Source organism: Dendrobates tinctorius, unplaced genomic scaffold (genome assembly GCF_039654945.1).
Source record: "Dendrobates tinctorius isolate UK_male_01 unplaced genomic scaffold, ASM3965494v1 ptg000158l, whole genome shotgun sequence".
In the NCBI taxonomy this organism is placed as follows: domain Eukaryota; kingdom Metazoa; phylum Chordata; class Amphibia; order Anura; family Dendrobatidae; genus Dendrobates; species Dendrobates tinctorius.
The window spans coordinates 32285642-32311443 of record NW_027361825.1 but is presented as its reverse complement, the minus strand read 5'-3'; the positions used below and the strand labels follow the sequence as shown (position 1 = coordinate 32311443).

At 45.1% G+C, this 25802-nt stretch overlaps 1 protein-coding gene across 1 annotated transcript in view; it reads right to left on the bottom strand.

Moving 5' to 3' along the window:
• Nucleotides 1-25802, bottom strand: part of LOC141052045 (cytochrome P450 2A3-like) — a 109757-nt gene that overhangs the window by 41001 nt on the left and 42954 nt on the right. The window contains exon 2 of the mRNA XM_073549224.1: nt 23286-23451. Coding sequence (XP_073405325.1) covers nt 23286-23451 — 166 coding nt within the window. The remainder of the gene's footprint in view (nt 1-23285; nt 23452-25802) is intronic.

The following is a 25802-nucleotide window of genomic DNA, read 5'->3' as shown; positions in this document are numbered from 1 at the left end:
AGCACCTTGAGGGGTGCAGTTTTTAGAATGGTGTCACTTTTGGGTATTTTCTGTCATATAGGCCCCCAAAGTAACTTAAAATGTGAGGTGGTACCGAAAAAAAATGGTTTTGTAAATTTTGCTGAAAAAATAAGAAATTGCTGGTCAAATTTTAACCTTAAGGGTGTGTGCACACGCTGCGGATTCTGCTGCTGATTCGCAGCAGTTTTGGCCCGGCAGGTCCGCAGCAGTTTCTGCTGCATTGTACAGTACCATTTTGGCCTATGGAAAATGAAATCCGCAGTGCACACTGTGCGGAATTTTCCGCACGGATTTGCTGAGGTTTCAAAACCGCAGCATGTCAATTCTTTGTGCGGATTCCGCAGCGGTTTACCACCTGCTCCATAACAGGTGGCAAACCGCAGGGGAAAACCGCAGGTTAAACCGCACAAAAACTTCAGATAAACCACAGGTATTTTGACCTGTGGATTTACCTGCAATTTTTCTCAAATCTGCGTGGAAAATTCCGCAGAGCAATCCGCAGCGTGTGCACACACCCTTATAACTTTCTAACAAAAAAAAATGTTTTGAAAATTGAAATGTTAACTATTTTGTGTGACATAACACTCTGATTTAAAGGCATAAAATTAAAAGTTTGAAAGTTGTGAATTTTTCAAATTTTTTGCCAAATTTACATATTTTTCACAAGTAAACACAAGAAATTTTGAAGAAATTGTACCACTATCATAAAGTACAATATGTCTTGCAAAAAAAATCTCAGAATCAGTGGGATACGTTGAAGTGTTCCAGAGTTACAACCACATAAAGTGACAGTGGTTAGATTTCAAAATTAAGGTCTGGTCATTAACCTACAAAGTGGCTTGGTCCTTAAGGGGTTGAAACAAAAAAGATGACGATATGATATCCAGTATTGAGCGCAAGTGCTCGCTACTCAAGTTTGCTTTGGATATCTCAGGTGTGCACCGAGTATCACAGGTCCTTGAGTGACATGCTTGAGTCCTCTCCCTAAATGTTTTGCGGCTGTTGGACAGCTCAAAATAAACATGTTGGGATTGGCTACTATGCATGGGAAGTTCCTGCATGTTTTTTTGTGTCTAACAGCAGTAAATCATGAACTCGAGCATGTCTTTTGAGCACCCGAGATACTCGCTGTATACCCAAGCAACCGATGCAAACAAGTAGCGAGCACTTGCACACAACACTACTGACGATGTGTTCTATATGACAATCTAATGTTCTGTGTAGTACCTTTGGGTTCGAAATCCTCACCATACCTCTGGACAAAATCCTCAAGTAATTTCAAAAATGAGGTCATTTGAGGGAGGTTTCTGCTGTTTAGGCACCTTAGAGGGCCTGCAAAAGCAACATAGTGCCCGTAATTTATTTTAGCCAATTTGTGTTTCAAAATTCAATTACCGATCCTTCTGTTCCGAGCCCGGCCATTTGTCCCAACAGAACAGAAGGTGAAGTGCTTCTAACCAGTGAAGGAGTAGGAGAATTCAAAGGCTGCGATCTTCTGGCTCCTCTCTGTCGCAGTAAACCCATGACAGCCTCAGTTCCTGTGAAGCATCTGAAAGGTTAATAATCTTCTTGAATGTGGTTTTGAGCACCTTGATGGGTTAAGTTTTTAGAATGGTGTCACTTGAAGGTTTTTTTTGTCATATAATAATTCCAGCAAGTTTTACATTCAAAAAGTCAAATGGTGCTCCTTCCCTTTTGAGCTCTGCCGTGTGCACAAACAGTGGTTTTCCCCAGTGGGGTACGGACATGCTCAGGAGAAATTGCACAACAAATTTTGGGATCTGTGAGAATCATGTGGGAATAGTGGATGAGGGCAGGTATATCTCGCCCAGATACCTTTCCTATGTGGCCTAGTCTGGTCAGTGTCGCACCTGCTTACTAATGAATAATGGGAAGTGGATATAAAAGGGTGCAAGGTGGTTGTGTGAGGGTCTCAGCCTGGGAACACAGAGAGCCTGTCTGTGTGAGAGACACACACGTGAGTGGAAGCAGTGCCCACTGCAACTGTGGTTTGGCTGGGCGGGAGAAGCCCGCCAGTTGGTAGTTAGGTTGTACTTTGTTTAGTTAGTGCCGGACAGGCAAGGATTTGTTTTATGTTTTATTTCCTTTTGCGTTGCTTTCACCTTGAATAAACCTGACCCAGTGTCAGTTATACCCGAATCCAGCTCTGCGCCTGAGTTTCATACTGAACGCACGTGACCTTTGACCCCAGCAAAGGAGATCCCGGAGTGTTTTATCACATTGTGGTGGAGAACGCGGGCATCACATTGCAAGCATGAGCATGGAGGACGTGGTGAAAGCGCTGGTACAGTCCACCGCCGTCCAGCAAGAAGCTAATCGGGTGATGATGGCCCAGCTGAAGGAGTTGGTGGACATGACAGCTACCGATCGTTCGCTTCTCCAGCAGGTGGCGCAGCGCTTGGCAAGCTTACCTGAGCTTAACCTGGAAGCCGAGTCGAGAGTGATTCACGTGAGTCGGTACTGGCAGAAGATGACGACCGAAGATGACGTCGAGGCATACCTGTCCACGTTTGAACGGACGGCGGTGCGAGAAAAATGGCCGAAGGCACGATGGGCCGGCCTGATTGCCCCGTTTCTTTCCGGTGAGGCCCAAAAGGCTTATTATGACTTAGAGCCTGAAGCTGCGCAGGACTTTGACAAACTGAAAGCCGAGATCTTGGCCCGGCTGGGAGTGACGACCGCTGTCCGTGCACAGAGAGTGCATCAATGGACTTATCAGCCGGATAAACCACCGCGGTCACAGATGTTCGACCTGATCCACGTGACGAAGAAGTGGCTACAACCCGAGGTGCTGACAGCGCCAGAGATAATCCAGAGAGTCGTCATGGACAAGTACCTGAGAGCTCTACCGCCAGCCCTGAGGAAGTGGGTAAGCCATGGAAATCCTATGACGGCAGATCAACTGGTGGATCTGGTTGAACGTTACTCCGTGGCGGAAGGACTCCGAGACGACGCTACCCCACCTCGTTCTTCATCATCTCCACGTGGAACTGGTAAGACTGTTCCAGGGAGTAGGGGAGATGGAAAAATCCCTAAGACAGTGGGGGAGGAAAACGGGACTGCCCGCACTGTGAGGCCGAGAGTAACGAACTATGATCTAAGCAAGGGGCCCGTTAGGTGTTTCCGCTGCCAAGAGATGGGACATATTGCTGCGAACTGTCCGGTCACTACTGAACCCATGCAGTGCGACATCACAGACTCTAAAAACCGCATGTCTATGGTTGCACGGGTAGTGAGTGTGAATGCCGGTCAAAAGGATGTGGAAAAACACTTGTGTGATTTAACTGTTGATGGCAAAAATGTGGTGGCATTGTTAGACTCGGGAAGTGTGGTGACTCCGGTGAAGGCCAGTCTGGTGTCAGCCCCGACTGGACCATCAGACAAATTTTCTGTAACGTGTGTGCATGGAGACACCTGTTCGTACCTCACCACGGTCATATGCATTACTACTTCCTATGGGTCTGTGCAACATAAAGTGGGACTCGTCCCGGCGTTATTGCATGATGTTATCCTGGGCCGGGATTTTCCCCACTTCTGGCAATTGTGGGAGAATCAGTTGATGCCCTCGGGTAATCGGGTACATGATTCTTCTCCCAGGGCGCATGTGGGTCCAGAACCCCTGGAAGAGGTCTCCCCGAAAGACTCGGGGGAAGAGTCTGCGGGAGATGACCTGCAGTTCCCGTTTTCAGTCATGGCGGGTGATACGGAGGAGACCGGGGAAGAGGAGGAGGCCGACAGCCGTCCACCTCCCCGTTTGCCGGATTTGGAAGTTCAGAAAGATGACTTCCAAAGCGAGCAAATAAAGGATCCTACCCTTTCTCAGGCTAGGACAAATGTAAAAGTGATAAATGGGGTGCCCGTTGAACCTGGCTCTAGGCTGGCATATCCTTACATGGTTCTGGAGAATGATTTACTCTATCAGATAGAGAAAAAGGGGGAAGATACGGTGCAACTATTAGTCATGCCAAAACCCTACCGGCGGCAGGTGCTGGACCTGGCCCACGGACATGTGATGGGAGGTCACCTGGGAGTCCAGAAAACCACCGAAAGGATATTACACTGTTTTGTTTGGCCAGGCATGCACCACGATATTCGAGTATATTGTGAGTCTTGTCCTGACTGCCAAGCCTCTGCACCTAAGCCCCGGTTCTGTAGCCCTTTGGTACCCCTACCTATTATTGAAGTCCTGTTTGAGAGGATTGGGATGGATTTAGTTGGGCCCCTTCCACGGTCTGCACGTGGACACCAACATATCCTGGTCATCTTGGATTATGCCACTCGTTACCCGGAGGCCATCCCTTTGCGTAACACGGCCACCAAGACGATTGCCAAGGAACTGGTGCATGTGTTTAGTCGGGTCGGTATACCAAAACAGATACTCACCGACCAGGGGACCCCCTTTATGTCCAGGGTAATGAAGGAGCTCTGCCGATTGTTACAAATTGAACCGTTACGCACATCCGTGTATCACCCTCAAACAGACGGGTTGGTCGAACGGTTCAATAAAACTCTGAAGCAGATGCTGAGAAAGGTGATAGACAAGGATGGGAAGAACTGGGACTATTTACTTCCGTATTTGCTTTTTGCCATCAGGGAAGTACCCCAGTCTTCCACGGGATTCTCGCCTTTCGAGTTATTGTACGCCAGACGTCCTCGCAGACTGTTAGACGTTGCAAAAGAAACCTGGGAGGGTCAGGTCACTCCGTTTAAAACAGTTATAGATCACGTCACACAAATGCAGGACCGTATTGCGGCTGTTATGCCTATCGTCAAAGAACACATGATACAGGCTCAAGGAGCCCAAAAAAGAATCTATGATAGGGGCGCCAAGATCTGTACGTTTGCACCCGGAGATAGGGTGTTGATCCTGGTCCCCACGGTGGACAGTAAGTTCCTGGCAAAGTGGCAGGGCCCCTTTGAGATTAAGGAAAGAGTTGGTGAAGTAAATTACAAAGTATACCAGGCAGGTAAACGGAAACCTGAACAGATTTATCATGTAAATCTGATAAAGCCCTGGAAGGATCGGTCTGCCTTGTCAGCGGAGCTGGCCCGTCCTGTCTGCTCGCATACCGTACCGGAGGTACGGGTTGCAGAGACTCTCTCGGAGCGGCAAAAGACGGAAGTCAGGCAGTTTCTACTTCACAACCAAAAGTTTTTCTCAGAAAAACCCGGGCAGACTATGCTAATGAAACATGACATTGTAACGGAACCTGGTGTCACAGTTCACGTAAAGCCCTACCGAATCCCGGAAGCGCGCCGTGAAGTCGTTTCCCGAGAGGTGAAGGCAATGTTAGAGTTAGGAGTCATTGAGGAATCGCACAGTGCGTGGTCCAGCCCGATTGTGCTAATTCCTAAACCGGACGGCACCATCCGGTTCTGCAATGACTTCAGGAAACTGAATGCGGTCTCAAAATTTGATGCCTACCCCATGCCCCGGGTCGACGAGTTAATAGATCGGTTAGGAAAAGCCCGGTATATTACGACCCTAGACCTAACAAAGGGGTATTGGCAGATCCCTCTGGTGAAGGCTGCCAGAGAAAAGACAGCATTTGCTACGCCGGAAGGTTTATTTCAGTATGTGTATATGCCGTTTGGACTGCACGGGGCACCGGCGACCTTCCAGAGACTGATGGATCGAGTCTTGAGGCCACATAGGCGGTATGCTTCGGCCTATTTGGATGACATTGTCATTTACAGCTTGGACTGGGAGACTCATCTCCAGAAAGTACAAGCTGTGATTGATGACCTGTGGGAGGCAGGTCTAACCGCGAACCCCAAGAAATGTCACATCGGGCTAGAAGAAGCCCGGTATTTGGGGTATGTAATTGGGAGGGGTGTTGTTAAACCCCAGGTTGATAAGATTCAGGCGGTTCAGGACTGGCCACAACCTGTCAACAAGAAGCAGGTGCAAGCCTTCCTGGGGATCGCCGGTTATTATCGCCGGTTCATACCCAATTTTGCAGCCATCGCTACCCCCCTGACGGATCTTACAAAAGGGAAAGACTCCGTCATGATTAAATGGAGTTTAGCGGCTGAAGAAGCCTTCCATAGCCTAAAACGGGCACTTTGCTCTCAGCCCGTACTGGTGACTCCGGACTTCCGCAGTGAGTTTGTGGTACAAACGGATGCCTCTGATACCGGTATCGGGGCCGTACTGTCACAAGTGAGGGACGGAGTGGAACACCCAGTCCTCTATCTCAGCAGGAAGCTGAATAAACATGAGCAAAGGTATGCAGTCGTAGAAAAAGAGTGCCTCGCCATTAAGTGGGCTCTAGAGGCCCTCAAATATTACCTGGTGGGCCGAAAGTTCAGGCTGATCACTGACCATGCCCCTCTCAAGTGGATGCACTTGAACAAGGAACGGAATAGCCGGGTGACCCGGTGGTTCCTTGCCCTGCAAGCCTACACTTTTACGGTGGAGCAGCGCCCAGGGGTACAGATGGGAAATGCAGATGCCCTGTCCCGAGTGCACTGTTTGGCGGGTGTCATTGCTCGACCGGAGTGGTCTGAGCAGAAGGGGGGGATATGTGAGAATCATGTGGGAATAGTGGATGAGGGCAGGTATATCTCGCCCAGATACCTTTCCTATGTGGCCTAGTCTGGTCAGTATCGCACCTGCTTACTAATGAATAATGGGAGGTGGATATAAAAGGGTGCAAGGTGGTTGTGTGAGGGTCTCAGCCTGGGAACACAGAGAGCCTGTCTGTGTGAGAGACACACACGTGAGTGGAAGCAGTGCCCACTGCAACTGTGGTTTGGCTGGGCGGGAGAAGCCCGCCAGTTGGTAGTTAGGTTGTACTTTGTTTAGTTAGTGCCGGACAGGCAAGGATTTGTTTTATGTTTTATTTCCTTTTGCGTTGCTTTCACCTTGAATAAACCTGACCCAGTGTCAGTTATACCCGAATCCAGCTCTGCGCCTGAGTTTCATACTGAACGCACGTGACCTTTGACCCCAGCAAAGGAGATCCCGGAGTGTTTTATCACAGATCTAATTTCTCTTGTTACCTTTATGAAAATAAAAAATGGGTGTAAACTAAAATTTTTTTGAAAAAAACTAAGGCTAAGTGCACACGTAGCAGAAAATTTCTGCTAGAAAACCTGACTCCCTTCCCAGAAACCGCGCACTTTTTGCGAGTTTTTTTGCGCGTTTTTTATCCGCGCGCTTCCAAAACGCTTTGAACTAGCCAGAAACGCGGAAAAATCTGCAAAATTAATGAGCATGCTGCGTTTTTTACCGCGATGCGTTTTTTTCGAAGTAAAAAAATGCATCAATGTGCACAAAAAGTGCAAAATGCATAGAAATGACTTATATGAACACATATTTAAAATGACATGAATATTATTACTATTATTATTTATTACTATAGCGCCATTTATTCCATGGCGCTTTACATGTGAGGAGGGGTATACATAATACATACAAGTACAGTAATCTTAAACAATACAAGTCACGACTGGTACAGGATGAGAGAGGACCCTGCCCGCGAGGGCTCACAATCTACAATGGGATGGGTGAGGATACAGTAGGTGAGGGTAGAGCTGGACGTGCAGCGGTTTGGTGGATCGATGGTTACTGCAACTTGTAGGCTTGTCGGAAGAGGTAGGTCTTCAAGTTCTTTTTGAAGGTTTCCATGGTAGGCGAGAGTCTGATATGTTGTGGTAGAGAGTTCCAGAGTAGAGGGGATGCGCGGGAGAAATCTTGTATGCGATTGTGGGAAGATGACATAAGAGGGGAGTACAGAAGGAGATCTTGTGAGGATCGGAGGTTTCATGCAGGTAAGTACCGGGAGACTAGGTCACAGATATATGGAGGACTCAGGTTGTGGATGGCTTTGTATGTCATGGCTAGGGTTTTGAACTGGAGTCTTTGTGTAATGGGGAGCCAGTGCAGGGATTGACAGAGTGGAGAGGCCGGGGAATAGCGGGGGGACAGGTGGATTAGTCGGGCAGCAGAGTTAAGAATAGATTGGAGGGGTACGAGAGTGTTAGAGGGGAGGCCACAGAGCAGAAGGTTGCAGTAGTCAAGGCGGGAGATGATGAGGGCATGGACTAAGGTTTTTGCAGATTCTTGGTGGAGGAATGTACGGATCCGTGAAATATTTTTGAGTTGAAGTCGGCAGGAAGCGGAAAGGGCTTGGATATGTGGTTTGAAAGAGAGATCAGTGTCAAGGATAACCCCGAGGCAGCGAGCTTGTGGTACTGGAGAGAGTTGGCAGCAATTTACTTTAATGGACAGGTCCGTTGGGGGGGTGAGATGGGCGAAAGATGATTAATTCTGTTTTGTCCATATTAAGTTTTGGAAATCTAGCGGAGAAGAAGGATGAAATAGCAGACAGACATTGAGGGTTTCTGTTTAGTAGGAAGGTGATATCTGGTCCAGAGATGTAGATCTGTGTGTCATCAGCATAGAGATGATACTGAAAGCCATGAGATTCTATGAGCTGTCTGAGGCCGAAGGTGTAAACGGAGAAGAGCAGGGGCCCTAGGACTGAACCTTGTGGGACTCCGACGGATAGGGGGAGATGAGAGGGTCTGTAGTAATAGGGATTGGTCCACTGTGTCAAAGGCAGAGGACAGGTCCAGGAGGAGGAGGACAGAGTAGTGTCGCTTGGCCATGGCGGCTAGTAGATCATTGGTGACCTTAGTTAGGGCAGTTTTAGTGGAGTGGTGTGGCCGGAAGCCAGATTGCAAGTGGTCAAGGAGGGAGCAAGAAGAGAGGTGGGAGGATAGTTCAAGATGGACGTGTTGTTCCAGTAGTTTTGAGGCATAGGGGAGAAGTGATATAGGGCGATAGCTAGATACAGAGGATGGGTCAAGAGAGGGCTTTTTGAGGATAGGTGTGATTGAGGCATGTTTAAAGCTTGAGGGGAAAACACCAGTTGTTAGTGATAGGTTGAAGAGATGGGTTAGGGTTGGGATGAAGACTGCGGTGAGGTTTGGGATAAAGTGGGATGGGATCGGGTCAAGGGCACAGGTAGTGAGATGTGATCTTAAGAGTAGAGTGGAGAGTCGATCTTCTGTAATGGTGGAGAAGTATGTATGATTAAAACCCCGCCCACCCATGGCCGAAACACCACCTACTTGCAGTCAGCCAATTAAATTAATGAATACGCAGAGCTTGGATCAGGTGGGCGGGATTACACCCTCTGAACACTGGAATTTTATGCCCAGGGAGAGCCATTCAGAGAAATAAGTGGCTTTCACTGGGGTGTCAGCTCCAATTGTTCACAGCAGAGAGCCAACTCTTTGTCTCGGTTCGATCATGAAAGATCCATCACTAGTGTGGAGAGCAGTGTGTGAAGTAGCAGCCCAAAGAAGCTGCTAGGGACAGCATGGGCCTAATACTCGGGGCAGTGGCTTGCCGAAAATACCCTTCTGCGTGATTCCATCTAATGGCTTGGGGCAACCTTGAGATGGACAACGGGGGCCTGGGGCAAACACAGCATGTAAAAGATGTACTCAGACTACATGGGGCAGAAGGTATGGCAATCCGTATATATTGATAGCAGCGGAGAAGACTCCCTAGAGCTAGAAAAGCCAGTGAGAGGGACACATTCTACCTATACCTAAAACCAAGGCTGAAGTTGTATCCGGTACCTATGGGAAAGATGGCAATCCTTTGGGCCTTATCCTCTACATCTGCCAGGAGGACAGTGGCAGCATGGAGGAGAATGGGGGCTGCACAGAGGGCATTGGAAGCACAGAGGACGGGTGCAGCACAGAGGAGGACGGGCAGCATGGAGGAGGACGGTGGCAGCACGGAGGAGGGGGGGGAGACAGGGAGCTGAGCCATACATAGAAGGGGCAGCCGAGCCACACGTACTGGGAGGGGGGAGAGCCACACAGCAGGACAGGGATGAGGGGACAATGTACACCCGGCTTATACTCGAGTCATTAAGCTTAGCCAGATTTCCGTGGCAAAATTAGGGGCCTCGGCTTATACTCGGATCGGCTTATACTCGAGTATATACCGTAGTATACTCCAGCCTCCACATATGCTGAAATGAGATCAATTCATGTTCTCTTCATAGCTACAGTATATGTGTTGGGATTGGCCAAACGCACCAAATGTAAATTATAATAAGGTGCATTCGCAACCCGGGGTCCACCGTGCGGTGATGAAGAAACTGCAGCCAGAGGACAATGGAGGTGCGTAGCCGTGAGTAAGCACAGTAAACACACCGAGTTAAACGTCACTCGGTGTGAACAGAGTGCAAAGTGCCTGAGTGCGGAAACTGAGAGCAGGCTAAGCTATGCACTGTTAAACATCACAGGAGAAAAGAGGGATTGAAGCTAGTGGGGTCCCTATAACTCACCCCCCACTACGCTGGGGATTGAACCTGCATTGACACACAATCACTTTTGAGCCCTCGCCTGAGGACCCTCGGTGCAGCCGCTAAGTTCAAGCGGGAGTTCCCACCCTACACTGCCTGTCTAGAAACACACTCACAGTGCTATTAGCGGCACACGTGCACACAGGGTGGTAGCTGTCCCACCTACACACTCACACACAGCAAATACGCATGATACTAGTGCACAGGCATGTGCCATTGAGAGCCTTTTATACCTTTCAGAAGCTGCCACCTCACCAGAGCAGCAGACGTCCGAGCACCAATGAGAAGGTGCCACATCATAGACAAGCTCAGTAGGATGAAATCCGAACTTAGTCTCCAGAGCACAACACTGCACGTGTATACCAGTAGTCACCATAGGTTTAACTGCTTAACTGGAGAGCCAGCAGCAACTACACATGCAGCATGAGCTTAGGCAAGGCACCGAGTCTAGAGTCTGTGCTTATCAGTCATCCCAGCGGCCGAACCTGAATAGGAGACTGATGCACCAGACAAGGCTTGGGATCTATCCCATGCAGTGGGAGAATCTATCATTACTCCCCCTCTAACCTCCCCTCCCTGGCAGCATTTGCCATTCTTAGAAGCTGCCATATGCTTTGAGGCATGGATCTGTTTTTGCTAATCGACTCTAGCTCTAGATGGTACATTGAAGGCCCAGGTACCACTGGGCAAATTCTGACACAAAATCTCACAAAAGCTGCCCCATTTCAATATGCTCCCCATTACCCAATCAATCTGGGGGGAATGGAGGCGCAGCCACGACATTCCCAAAAGTACCTCATCCATACCCTCCAGAATAACCAGAAAAGAAATTATCTCCTGATGGTTTGGAGACACAGTTAGGGAAAGGGGTACTCTCCGATGGGAATTTGGGGTTGGCAAAACGGACCCATTAGCTACCCTAAAAGACATTGGCTTAGGTAGCATTCTGGGGGGGAATTGAGGCGCAGCCATGGTATTTCCAAAACTAACTCATCCATACCCTCTGGAATAACCAGAAAAGAGATTATCTCCTAATGGTTTGGAGACACAGTGAGGGAAAGGGGTACTCTCCGATGGGAAATTGGGGTTGGCAAAACGGACCCATTAGCTACCCGAAAAGACATGGGCTTAGGTAGCATTACCAATGGGATAGCGTGTCATTGGGCGAAGGTAGCGGACATGAAATTGCCCTCAGCCCTGGAGTCAACGCAAGCCTGTGCCTTGAGAGTAGCCAACCCAAACGTCAGAGAAACCCCCAAAGCCAACTTGGGTGACACCTCAACAGGAACTAGTGAACCTTTCCCCAAAGTCACTTGAAGCTGTGACTCTTTCTGATGTTTGGGACATTTATTGGCAAAGTGACTGACTTGCCCACAGGCAAAACATGTCGGCTGCGAACATACAGAGTGGGAGATTGGCTCTGCTCGAGAGACGTCCATGGGCTCTACAGGGTCATCAACCTGAGTTGGGGGACACATGGGGTTGGCAAAGTTCGGAGAGAACAGAACCCTAGATTTAGTATGAGCTTGCTCCAAATCATGCTCAGCATGCCGCAGATCTATGCGAGTGTCCACTGATATTAACTCTTCCAGGGAAGTTGGTATCTCCCTAGTGGCCAAAGCATCCCTGACATGATCTGCTAAGCCCCTCCAAAAATACAGTTGTGGCCAAAAGTATTGACACCCCTGCAATTCTGTCAGATAATACTCAGTTTCTTCCTGAAAATGATTGCAAACACAAATTCTTTGTTATTATTATCTTCATTTAATTTGTCTTAAATTAAAAAACACAAAAAGAATTGTCCTAAAGCCAAATTGGATATAATTCCACACCAAACATAAAAAGAGGGTGGACAAAAGTATTAGCACTGTTTGAAAAATCATGTGATGCTTCTCTAATTTGTGTAATTAACAGCACCTGTAACTTACCTGTGGCACCTAACAGGTGTTGGCAATAACTAAATCACACTTGCAGCCAGTTAACATGGATTAAAGTTGACTCAACCTCTGTCCTGTGTCCTTGTGTGTACCACATTGAGCATGGAGAAAAGAAAGAAGACCAAAGAACTGTCTGAGGACTTGAGAAACCAAATTGTGAGGAAGCATGAGCAATCTCAAGGCTACAAGTCCATCTCCAAAGACCAGAATGTTCCTGTGTCTACCGTGCGTAGTGTCATCAAGAAGTTTAAAGCCCATGGCACTGTGGCTAACCTCCCTAGATGTGGACGGAAAAGAAAAATTGACAAGAGATTTCAACGCAAGATTGTGTGGATGTTGGATAAAGAACCTCGACTAACATCCAAACAAGTTCAAGCTGCCCTGCAGTCCGAGGGTACAACAGTGTCAACCCGTACTATCCGTCGGCGTCTGAATGAAAAGGGACTGTATGGTAGGAGACCCAGGAAGACCCACTTCTTACCCCGAGACATAAAAAAGCCAGGCTTGAGTTTGCCAAATCTTACCTGAAAAAGCCTAAAACGTTTTGGAAGAATGTTCTTTGGTCAGATGGGACAAAAGTAAAGCTTTTTGGGCAAAGGCATCAACATAGAGTTTACAGGAGAAAAAAAGAGGCATTCAAAGAAAAAAACACGGTCCCTACAGTCAAACATGGTGGAGGTTCCCTCTTGTTTTGGGGCTGCTTTGCTGCCTCTGGCACTGGATTGCTTGACCATGTGCATGGCATTATGAAGTCTGAAGACTACCAGCAAATTTTGCAGCATAATGTAGGGCCCAGTGTGAGAAAGCTGGGTCTCCCTCAGAGGTCATGGGTCTTCCAGCAGGATAATGACCCAAAACACACTTCAAAAAGCACTAGAAAATGGTTTGAGAGAAAGCACTGGAAACTTCTAAGGTGGTCAGCAATGAGTCCAGACCTGAATCCCATAGAACACCTGTGGAGAGATCTAAAAATGGCAGTTTGGAGAAGGCACCCTTCACATATCAGGGACCTGGAGCAGTTTGCCAAAGAAGAATGGTCTAAAATTCCAGCAGAGCATTGTAAGAAACTCATTGATGGTTACCGGAAGCGGTTGGTCGCAGTTATTTTGGCTAAAGGTTGTGCAACCAAGTATTAGGCTGAGGGTGCCAATACTTTTGTCTGGCCCATTTTTGGAGTTTTGTGTGAAATGATCAATGTTTTGCTTTTTGATTCATTCTCTTTTGTGTTTTTTCATTTAAGACAAATTAAATGAAGATAATAATACCAAAGAATTTGTGTTTGCAATCATTTTCAGGAAGAAACTGAGTATTATCTGACAGAATTGCAGGGGTGTCAATACTTTTGGCCTTAACTGTAGGTATCAAGACTTTATCCGGCCACTCCAACTCGGTAGTCAAAGTACGAAATCTGATGGCAAACTGGCTATGAACGAACCCTGAGTAAGAACCAGGAGCTGCAGTGCAGTATCATGGGCTGCTTGTGGCCCCAAAAAACCTCTTTCAGGGCCCCCAAAAAATGAGTGGTGCTAAGGGTCTGATGATTATCTCATTCCCATAATGGCGTAGCCCATTCCAACGCCCTACCTGACAAAAGGGAAATTATAAATCCTACCTTGGTACTCTCTGTTGGGAATCGTGAACCCAGTAACTCCAGGTGGATTGAGCACTGTTTCACAAACCCTCTACAAGCCTTGCTGTCCATGGAAAATTTTTCAGACAGCGAAAAACGTAAATGTAACACAGAGGAAACAGTGGCTGCAGCAGTAACCTTAGAAGCTATTTTGGTGGCTGCTTTTGCTACCAAAGTGGCAAGATCTACCGCTGAAGTCGAGAGTGGTCTCCTGCTCTCAAGCTGCTGGACATACCGCTGAAGACGTTGATTGCCATTGCTGGCCAGATCCTGGTGCTAGTATACTTTTAGGATTCATGGAATGCACCAAATGTAAATTATAATAAGGTGCGTTCACAACCCGGGGTCCACTGTGCGGTGATGAAGAAACCGCATCTAGAGGACAATGGTGGAGTGTAGCCGCGAGTAAGCAATATTAACACACTGAGTTAAACGTCACTCAGTGTGAACAGAGTGCAAAGCGCCTGACTCTGTTACTCCACAGAGCAGTGCGTAAATTGAGAGCACTCTAAGCTATGCCTTGTTAAATGTCACAGGAGCATTGAGGGATTGACGTTAGTGGGACCCCTATAACTCACCCCCCACTATGCTGGTGATTGAACCTGCACTGACACACAGTGGCTTTTGAGCCTGCGCCTGAGGATGGCAGGTGCTGCCGTTAAGTTCAAGCGGGAGTTCCCACCCTACACTGCCTGCCTATTAACACACTCGCAGTGCTATTAGCAGCACACGTGCACACAGGGTGGTAGCTGACACACACCCACTTGCTATGAGTGGTCGGCACTCATTGCAAGTGAGCATTTCTGCTACACACAGGCGATCTGATTATCGCCTGTGTGCAGCAGAAACGATCAAAGTACTGCAGCTTCTAGTATGCCATGGAGACTATTGAGCATGCAAAAAGTGAAAAAAAAATGTTTTAAAAAATATAAAAGTTCAAACCACCCCTCCTTCGATTCATTAAAAATAAAACAATTAAAAAAGAAAAATCAATTATACACATATTTGGTATCGATGTAAAAATAGAACGGCGTAATGAGAAAAAATATTCATAACGCCAGAACTACTTTTTTTGTCGCCACTATATTGCAATAAAATGCAATAACGGGCGATCAAAACATTGTATCTACACCAAAATGGTATAAATAAAAATGTCAGCTCAGTGCACAAATACTAAGCCCTCACCTTGTCTCAGATCATGAAAAATGGAGACTCTACAGGTCTCGAAAAATGGCGCCAATTTTTTAACAAATGTTGGATTTCTTTCAACACTTAAATAAAAGAATAACCTATACATGTTTGGTGTCTGTGAACTCGTAATGACCTGGAGAATCATAATGGCAGGTCAGATTTAGCATTAAGTGAACATGGTAAAAAAAACAAAACAATGGAAATGCATTTTTTTTTTTAAATTTCACCGCAGTTGAATTTTTTTTCCTGTTTTGTAGTACAAGATATTTTAAAACCAATGATGTTATTCAAAATTACAACTTGTCCCGCAATAACCAAGCCATCTCATGGCCAGATTGACAGAAAAATTAAAAAGTTATGGCTCTGGGAAGAAGGGGAGCAAAAAACGAAAACGCAAAAATGAAAAATGGCCCAAGGGTTAAGGGGTTTGTACTTTAAGGGAATCTATCATCAACACATTTGACCAATCTAAACTATTAAAATGGGTCTGCAGGTTGTAGACTGCTGAATAAAGTCTTACCTGTGGATCTCATATCAGAAGCCTTGTGGCTGATAAATCATCTTATATCACTTTATGTAAATCACCGCTTCCAGGCTCTGGGGAGAATGCTGCCTCAAAGATACCTCTGCCTCCAGAGCTTATTTTACATGAATGGGGAGTTACCAATGTGATGTGTGATGGCCGTTCTCTGCTCTCCTGATCCCACTGCAAAGCTCTGTTAGATTATACCTGACACATCTGCAGGTTCAGCTTCCAGCTCCAGGCAGACAGGGCTGTAATAGTGCTGCAATATGAAAAGCTCAAAGAGAAGCAAAAATGTGTGCTTGCAAGACGACAAGATTAATTTCTTCTGCTGTGTGTTAGTTACTTGTCTCACACTAGTAGCTCCCCTTCAAATAAAATAATCTCTGGAGGTGGAGTTACCTATCAGACAACGTGCTCCCCATGGCCTGGAAAGATCAATTACATAAAGTGATAAAAGATGATTTATCTACAACAAGGCATCTGATATGAGACACACAGGAATGACGTTTTCAGCAGGTTATAACCTGTATGCCCATATTATTAGGTTAAATAGGTCAAATGTAGTGACAGATTCCCTTTAACGCATGGATGTCAAATTCAAATACATAGAGAGACAAAATTAAAAACTTGGATAAGTCAGCGTAATCAATGAAGGAAAAGGGTATCCAAAAGTAGTGCACAAATATACTGTTAACCCTCAACTGGTGAGGTGGGGTTTTTGTCACACAACTGGTGATATGGGGTTTCCTTTACCCCAGTGTTTAGAAATCTCTTATTTTTACAGAAAATGCAAAGATCACGTTTGTATTAATCATTTTCTTATTGGCGATTGATTACACATGAGTATAACAAATTTTTGACACCCACAAGTATCGGAAAATGTAATACTTTGATGATTCAATCCAAGGGCATTATGAAACATGACTTTTAGGATAATGTAAATAAAAATCACAAACGTGAGTGGTGATGTGGGGTTCAGCAAGGCCAAGACAGCACTTAGCGACAGCTAGCTCTGTTATGCGTGGCCTGAAGAGAGAGGCCTTGACGACATCCTGTTGACAAGGAAATGGATGGAAGCTAGTGAGACACGTATCCTCATACCAGCATTTTTCAATGAATGGCAGCCGAACAAAAATTCCCTGAGGTGTGGCAAACCCTAAAATGTATTTATGATAATAGTAAAATACACCAACACAAAAAAACCCTGTGTGTGAATAATTCAATGCAAAAAAAAATGCATAAAAAATAGTCTCATAGAGACTATAGATAGCCAAAGGGAACTAGATGAACCCTGTTCTGACACTAAGGCTGATCATACCTACCCCACCAGCGGAGGTTGGCATAATGACCCAACATAATCTATGGCATCACTGGCCAAATATAATCACCCTAAGGGCCAGCCACATTTGACCCATGGGCCAGAGTATGACATGCTACTTTAACCCCTTCACCTCTGAGCATGTTTTCACATTCATGACCGTGCCACATTTCAAATTTTCTGACCAGTGTCATTTTATGTGGTAATAACTCTGGAATGCTTCAACAGATCCCACTGATACTGAGACTGTTTTCTAATGACGTATTGTACTTCACGATAGTGGTAAAATTTCTTCTATATAACTTGCGTTTATTTGTGAAAAAATGCAAATTTGGTCAAATATTTGTAAATGTTGCAATTTTCAAACTTTTAGTATTTATGCCCTTAAATCAGAGTTATATCACACAAAATAGTTAAGAAACAACATTTTCCACAAGTCAACTTTACATCAGCACAATTTTTGACACAATTATTTTAGGAAGCTATAAGGGTTAAAAGTTGACAAGTGATTTCTCATTTTTTTAGCAAGATTTGCAATCCATTTTTTTCAGGACACATCACATTTGAAGTGACTTTGAGAGATCAATATAACAGAAAATACCCAAAAATGACACAATTCAGAAAACAGTACCCTAAAGGTGCTCAAAACCACATTAAAGAAGTATAGTAACCCTTCAAGTGCTTCAAAAGGAATTTCTGGAATGTGGTAGGCAAAAATGAACATATAACTTTTTGTCACAAAAATTTTACTTTAGACCCAACATTTTTTACTTTTGCAAGGGTAATCAGAGGAAATAGACCACAAAATTTGTTGTGCAATTTCTCATGAGCATGCTGATACCCCATATGTGGGGGAAAAAAAAAATCACTGTTTGGCCGCACAGCAGGGCTCAGAAGAGAAGGTGCACCATTTGACATTTTTAATGTAAAATTTGCTGGATTAAATAGCAGACCCCATGTTGCGCTTGGAGAGCTCCTGATGTGCCTAAACAGTGGAAACTGCTCACATATGACACCATTTTGGAAACTAGACCACTTAGTGAACTTATCTAGATGTGTGGTGAGCACAAAGAAACAACAGGTGCTTCAAAGCATTTTCTTGCGTTGAGATGTAAAAATAAAAGATTTGCATTTTCCCCACAAAAATGTATTTAACCCCAAAATTTTGCATCTTCACAAGGGTAACAGGAAAATTGTATCATATAATTTGTTGTGCAATTTCTCCTGAGTATGCATTTCCCCCATATGTGGGGGTAAAATACTGTTTAGGCTAACGGCAAGGCTCAGAATAGAAGGAATGACGCTTTAGAATGCAGACTTTGATGGAATGGTCTGCTGGTGTCATGTCTCGTTTCAACAGCCCTGATGTGCCTAAACAGTGGAAAACCCCCACAAATGAAACCATTTTGGAAGCAAAACCCTTAAAGGAATTTACCTAGATGTGTGGTTAGCACCTTGAACCCCCAGCTGATTTACAGAAGTTTATAACGTAGAGCAATGAAAATAAAAAAATTCACATTTTTCTCACAAAAAATGTTATTTTATCCACATTTTTTTATTTTCATAAGGATAGCAAGAGAACATGGATCCCAACTTTTGTTGTGCAATTTCTCCTGAGCTCACTAATACTCGATATGTGGTCAAAAACTACTTTTGAGGCACAGTGCAAAGCTCAGAAGGGAAGAAGCAACATATTGGAGTTCGCATTTTGCTGCACAGATTTGATGGTGCCATGTCACATTGGCAGAACCCTTGAGGTGCCAGAACAGCATAAACTTCCCATAAGTGACCTCATTTTACTAAAATTTGTCCCACAATTTCTGCTCAATGTAGAAATACCCAAATGTTGCTGCACAGTACTGCTTAGCCATATAGCGAAACTCTGGAGGCAAATAGGGCTCCATCCCTCCAGAGTCTTGCCATATGGCTAAGCAGAATTTTCTAGAATAGTTTTTGGAATCCATTTACAGAGCCCTCCCTCAAGTTACTCCATTTTGGAAATTATACCCCATTGGGAATTTATTTACAGGCATTGTGACGATTTTCACTCCATGGGAGTTTTCCAGAAACAAGCACCAGTGGATGCTGCTAAGTGAAAATTAAAAAAGTGTCGTTGTAGTGACCAGAACGTTGTGCTCAGCTCATGCACCTGTAAATTAGGCGGGCTCTGATCACTACTGAAATGCAAAACATGTGTATGCTAAATGTGGATTAGAGACACTGGGGCTTAGAAGGGAGGGGGCATTTGGAATTGGGAGCACAGAATTTGCTGAATTTCTTTTGGAGGGCGATGACCATTTCACTTTTCCTAAGCCTTTGTGCTACCAGAAATGTAGAAGCATCCTATATTTCTGTTAACAGATGACGGACCTGAGTGGGAACTTTCTTTTTTTGTGGATTAAGTTGAAGCTTTTATTGGTAACATTGGGATCACATTTATCCTATGCTCTACGCTAAGTACTTACATCGAGGTTTTGCTTTAAATCTTCAAGTGACACTATTCAGATGAAACTCCTGAGGGAGGCACTCACTATAATGAGGCAGCAAAGTTACTCCAGACTCCTTATGGCATCTGTTCAGCATTGTCCTTTTTTCCAGCGGTGCAGAAAACTGTGGCCGATGGCTTTTTTTATGCACTCCTAATAAACGGACACCATTGGATCCTATGGCGTCTAAAGCAGTGCCTCCATCTGCTTCGTTATAGGGAACCTTCTGTTTGAGTCACGTATTTCAGAGATTTTAATGGAAACCCCAGTGTCAGCACTCAGCGCAGAGCACATGATAAATGTGAGACAAGTATAACTGCGATCTTTGTGAGGCAGAATGAAAAAATCATCAGCAAGTGAAGAATTGGTTTTATTTATTTTTTACACCATTCATCCTGCAAGTGACTAGACAACTTTATTCTTTGGGTTGGTGCGATAACAATGATACCAGATACCATATCAGAATTTTATGCTTGGCTGTTTTCATGTGAGGAGACTGCAGGCACGTAGGATGCAGTAACGGACCATACACAGACCAAGGATGATAGAGGTTTATTTTACAACAGAAAACTCCATGCAGGGAGAAAACGGAGGGATATTATTTTCTAATACAGCGGATGGCTATTGGGGATAACTTAAGTCACAAGAATAAGTAAGGCAGACAGTACAATTAAATACTACTTATCCCTCATGTTTCAGTCACGGTTAAACTTCTGACTGTGACTGGAACCACTTAGTATGCTTCGCAGTGGAGGTCTGACACAGTCCTGAGGAAGCTGGTACAATGTATCCTGATGATGGTGTGTTCTCTTGTGGTCTTGACGATGGCGGCGACTTCTCGGGATCCTGATGCAGGTCTTGGGTCCATAAGATGAAGCGAAGAAGAGGGAAACTTCTTTTTCCCTCAGCGGTAAGTGTGCCAATACTACGGAGGCTTGCAGCACTGCCCAAGCACAGTTTACAATGGGCAGCCTGGTTCGCTGTGTCGACTCGATACACGCCTAAGATCAGGTCACAGACTTTGTCTCACGGTCAGTGCTGTCGGTGGGGGCGGCTGTGGCAGAGTTGTCAGCTGTGTCAGCGGTCTCAGCGAGTGCAGAGATGCCAGCGAGGACAGCAGTGTCTGAGCGGTACTCAGTCGGTGGTCTCCTGTCAAAGCGCTCTGCTATCCCAGGTTCTGCTCTACTCTGACTAGTCGCCTCTCAGCTTATTTTACCTCACAGGTCTCTTCAACGCTCGACGTTCCCAGCCAAACTGTTTGAATCCTCGCACGCAAACCTTCTTTCACAGCTTAGCCATGCCCCTTTCGCTCGAGTACAGGGAGCAGTCTCACGCTTTAAGCTTTTCCCCCAGTGACTTAGGTGACAGCCCCGACAGTTCCAGACCTATCACAGAGGAGATATGCCTAACTTGTTCCTTCCCCTTACAGTCACACACTAAAAGATGTTTTTTTGGTTTTCAAAAACTATTTTTTTCCATCATCATATTAAGACAGCTATAAGTTTTCCATATTTCTGCTGACAAAGTCATGTGAGGGTTTGAGTTTTGCGGAACAAGTTGATGTTTTTATTGATACCATTTTCAGGTTCATGACATTTTTTGATCGCTTCCTTTTCTGATTTTTGGGAGGCAGAATAAACCAACAATGCAAAAATTGTTTTAGGGGTTTTTTTTTAAAGCTGTTCTGCTTGTGGTAAAATGCTAAGGGGACCCTTTCTCTCCACACATCATGATGTGACTGGTTGATATCTCTATCTCTTTCTATCAGTCTGTCCTACGCAGTTTTTACCCATCTGGATCTCAGTTTCTTTTTATTGTGTTTTGTTGTATCCTTTGCTTTTCGGATACTACAGAAAATTGCTTCTGTTCTATTTATCAATCATTAGGCGTTATCACGGATATGGGGGCTTTATAGCACTAAAAAATGTAGCATTTTTCCAACTTTAACTGTTCATGTTCATTACCCATGAATTGTACAGAATTGTACATTATTGATTGCCTTTTGTTTTAGAGTAGTTATTTTTTTAGGACACTTCTTTTGAGACTGCAATATCTTTAGCACATCTCAGTGCACACAGTGAAGGAATCTGGATTTGACCTTACATGGTCCTCCGGTGGATATTTATGTTAAGCCATTTGGTTTTTTAATTGTTTTTAAAAATGTGTTTTTTGGTTGTCTTTTATTTTTGATTTTCAAAAAAAATCTAATTTATTTTTACTTATTAAGGTGATCCTTGCCGTAATTTACACACTTTTTGCTTCTCTTCTTGACTTATGCCTTTTTAAGTGTGTGGCAAGTGATCCCGTATTGATATCTATACATATTTGTAGTGACCTCAGTTTGTCTTTCTTAACCATTTTATTTACATTCCTCTGTTTGATTGTGTTTTATTCCACTTTTTGTTCAACGGTATGATGATAAAGCATTGTTTTTTGCATCATATTTTTTATAATTTTATTTTCTATGATGTTCACTAAAATGGTTAACTAGTGGGAAAGTTTAAGATCCAGTTGTCCTTGAGGCGGCGATACCAAATATGTGTACATTTATTTTTTTTTTTCACAATAATATTTATTTATGGGTAATATATAATATAACCAGCTAAGCATCACACCACACACACTGTCAGGAATCGAAACCAGCACCTCCTGTCCACGACCCAGCAGCTCTACCTCCTGAGCTATTCAAGTCAGCTGAACAGCTCCTTGCTAAAACCCAGATACCAGTGACTGTTGTTCCTGATCCGCTGCAACAGAATACAACTCCAAGTAAATCAAATTTCTATGAAATCAAACTGTCCACTTAGGAAGCAACACTGATTGACAATCAATTTCACATGCTGTTGTGCAAATGGAATAGACAACAGATGGAAATTACTGGCAATTATCAAGACACACTCAATAAGGGAGTAGTTCTGCAGGTGGGACCACAGACCACATCTCAGTACCAATGCTTTCTGGCTGAAGTTTTGGTCACTTTTGAATGTTGGTTGTGCTTTCACACATATGGTGCAAAATGGTGTTGGTGGATGGAACAAAACATGATGTCCCTGATGTGCTCGGTTGGATTCAGGTCTGGGGTTTGGGCAGGCCAGTCCAAACCATCAAAGCATTCATCATGCGGGAACTGCTGACACTTCAGCCACAGGAGGCCCAGCATTGTCATGCATCAGAAGGAACCCAGGGCCCACTGAAACTGCATATGATCTCACAGTGGGTCTGAGGATCACATCCTGGTACCTAAAGGCAGTCAGGGTACCTCAGGCTAGCGCATGAAGGGCTGCACCTACCCACACCATTACTCAAACCATTACTGACTCACTGCTGGTCATGATGGTGGTTAATGGAGGCAGCAGAATGCCCTCCATGGCATCTCCAGACTCTGTCATGTTTGTCACATGTGCTCAGTGTGAACCTGTTCTCATCCATGAAGAGCACAGGGCGCCAATGTTGAATCTGCCAATCTTGATGTTCTCTGGAAAATGCCAATTGCCCGGAAATGTGTGGACATCGGGCCCACTTACCACACTCATGGTGTCTGTTTCTGACAGTTTGAGCAGACACATGAATGTTAGTGGCCTGCTGGTGGTCATTTTGCAGGGCTTTGGCACATATCCTAGTGCACTGGCCTGTATCCTGGTACAGTATCTGCTCCAGGTTACTGATACTGTGCTGATAAATACAACTACCCTTCTTGACATAGACGTGCCATCCTGGATAAGGTGCAATTTAGCCTCATGTTCCTGTATTATAAAGTAGTAAATCATTGTCGTTTTAATCATACAATGATTTTAGAAACAAAATCTATTGTTGCTCCTTACCTTGGCCTCCAGAAGTTATCCTCTCTATCAGTGGCGTGTGTCCCCTAGCGCCAAAATCCTCTGCATTGTCAATGAGAGCCTCCTTCACTGCATCAGGACTGCACAGTATTACAATGGGATCCATTCCCATGTGGAGAGTGTATATTGGTCCATACTTTTCACTCAGCTAGTGGAAGAGACAAGCAAAACAGGTCAACACAATTTGGATATTATACTGTTCCATGGACCAAGTATCCCACATTTCTGAATTATATACTATATGAATAAAACTACGTAACTAAAGTTAAAGTGACAGATTGGGGAGAAGAAATCAGTACCTCCTGTTAACTTGCAAATTTTTTGTTCTTTATATTATGCATAGGAATGAGTGGACCCGTAGGTATCAGTGTTCTGTGAGTTTAGCCCGAATTTTTTTTTAGAAGTCTGGTTTGGGACCAGAACTTGAGCTGAACTTGACCCCGGACTCCGAACCCCATATTCGTCAATGGGGACTCGAACTTCAGTCCTGTAAAATGGTCAGAGTAAGGGCTGGGGGCTGCAAAATGAAGCAAAATGCGGGTAACAGCAGGATAATTGCCCTGCAAACAAATATGGAGTATAGAAATTACTTAAATGGTTTCTGTCACGATAGCAACCATGGTACAATATTAAGTAAATGTAAAATATAAACATTTTAACCATGCCCCCACAGAGACTGAAGCTTGCTACTTAAAAATTTCACCCACAGAGCATGGCTCACATTAGCCCCATAGAACGCTATTAAAAATTTTACCCACAGATCGTGGGCCACAGTACTCCCGCAAAAGCTGATTTAATATGTCATCCACCAACCATGGGGAACAGTACCACAACTGAAGCTTATCAAGAATGTCACCCACAGAGCAGGCTTTCACAATTCCCCCACAGATCCAAAATTTCAGCTCCAGTAGGCTACATTACAGCAGCCGCCAAAGAAAAGCTGGTAGGATGATTTTGGATTGAGCTGGCAGTCCGCCACAAGAATTGCTACCTGCAATCCCAGCCTATTTGCCATGGGACACCTCCCCAATGCTGTTGCCTAAGGACGGCTGCATGTGAGCAGGTTGCCAGATGCAGTGACGGACAGGAAGCAGAGCAATGGTTAACAAGTTTAATAACAGGGGAATACTCCATGCAGTGAGGCAATGGGTTAAACAGGGGAATAAACAGTACAATTAGCAAAGGATAGTCTGAGGTAAAGAATAAAGGGTCAGGTAACCACAGTTCCTGTGAAGCACTTGTGTCAGGAGTTCCTCAAGCTGTAACTCCTGCTGGGAACTCAATAGCGCCAGCAATGGCTGGGGCGGTGTCTTTTCCTGGAAGGTCCTGTGGGCATCAATGTCCCATCTTCTGGCGGCAGCGGTCGGTCTCCGGTACCTTCCGCTGAGCGTAGTCCATATGTTGAAGTGGCTAACAAGGGTGCAGGCCACAGTACTGTGCGAGCCCAACGTGGCTCGACAAATAAACCCTGGCAAAGTCAGGGAGCAAGTATCTGTCCCGTATGTGGTCCCTCTTATTTGACACACTGTGACAGAGTCAGCTTTCGCTGAGTCGTTTTCCAGAGTGGACCTTCTGGGTCGTGGCACCCACCCACCGAGGGCAAGCTGACCTTGTGAGGAACCACCCTCTATACAGGGAGTGTCAGGGGCAAGACCAAGGGGGTGAGCCACCATGACTGCTGGAACCAGACGGCCGGCTCAAGGAGACACAATGTGTAAGTGTCTGATGACAAGGGACATGCAGGAAACAAGACAAGGCAAAGCGTGGTGTTATGAATGAGTCACCGAGGAGGAAAAACAAAAAGCAAGCTAAGCCCAGAAAACCGGAGAGGTTGGTAACTAGCGGATTGCAGACGCCTCGTCACGGCTGGAGAACTAAATAAGCCTAAAGAAAGAAAAGGGAAAATCTAAACTGCCCCAGAGCAGACCCCAAAGCAATAGACAGCCCCCAACATATATTGTTGGTGAAACAAGATGAAAGCACAAACACAGATAGAAAGATAGGCTGAGCAAATGGTGGGGCCCACACTAACTAGAAAGGACAGGAAAGGAAAGCTGCTGTCTGCAATCATGCAAAAACCCTGCCAAAAAGATGTCCAACACGTCTGATAGAAAAAAGCCCTGAAGTCGATAGACTTCAAATCCCTATATCAGCACTCAGGTATATTCTGAAGACAGAGCAAAATAGATCAACTGATCAGGGACAAAACAAGCTGAAATAATCAGAGACAAAAATGGGAATTTCAGCACAGCCCCAGCCGGGGCTGTCTGAACACAAAAAAACTAGGTAAACCACACAGAAACTCAAATGAACAACAGCAGAGCAAAACTTAGCTTGAGAAGGCAGGAACGAAACTGGAAACCAGAAGCCCCAGACAGGAGAAATCACCAGCAAGAAAATAGGGAGTCGGCTGCCTTAAATCCAATCAGAGACTCCTGATGTCCAATCGCAGTCCTTCTCCTCAGGTGGCAGGTTTCTGCCATTTAGATCAGCTTCATT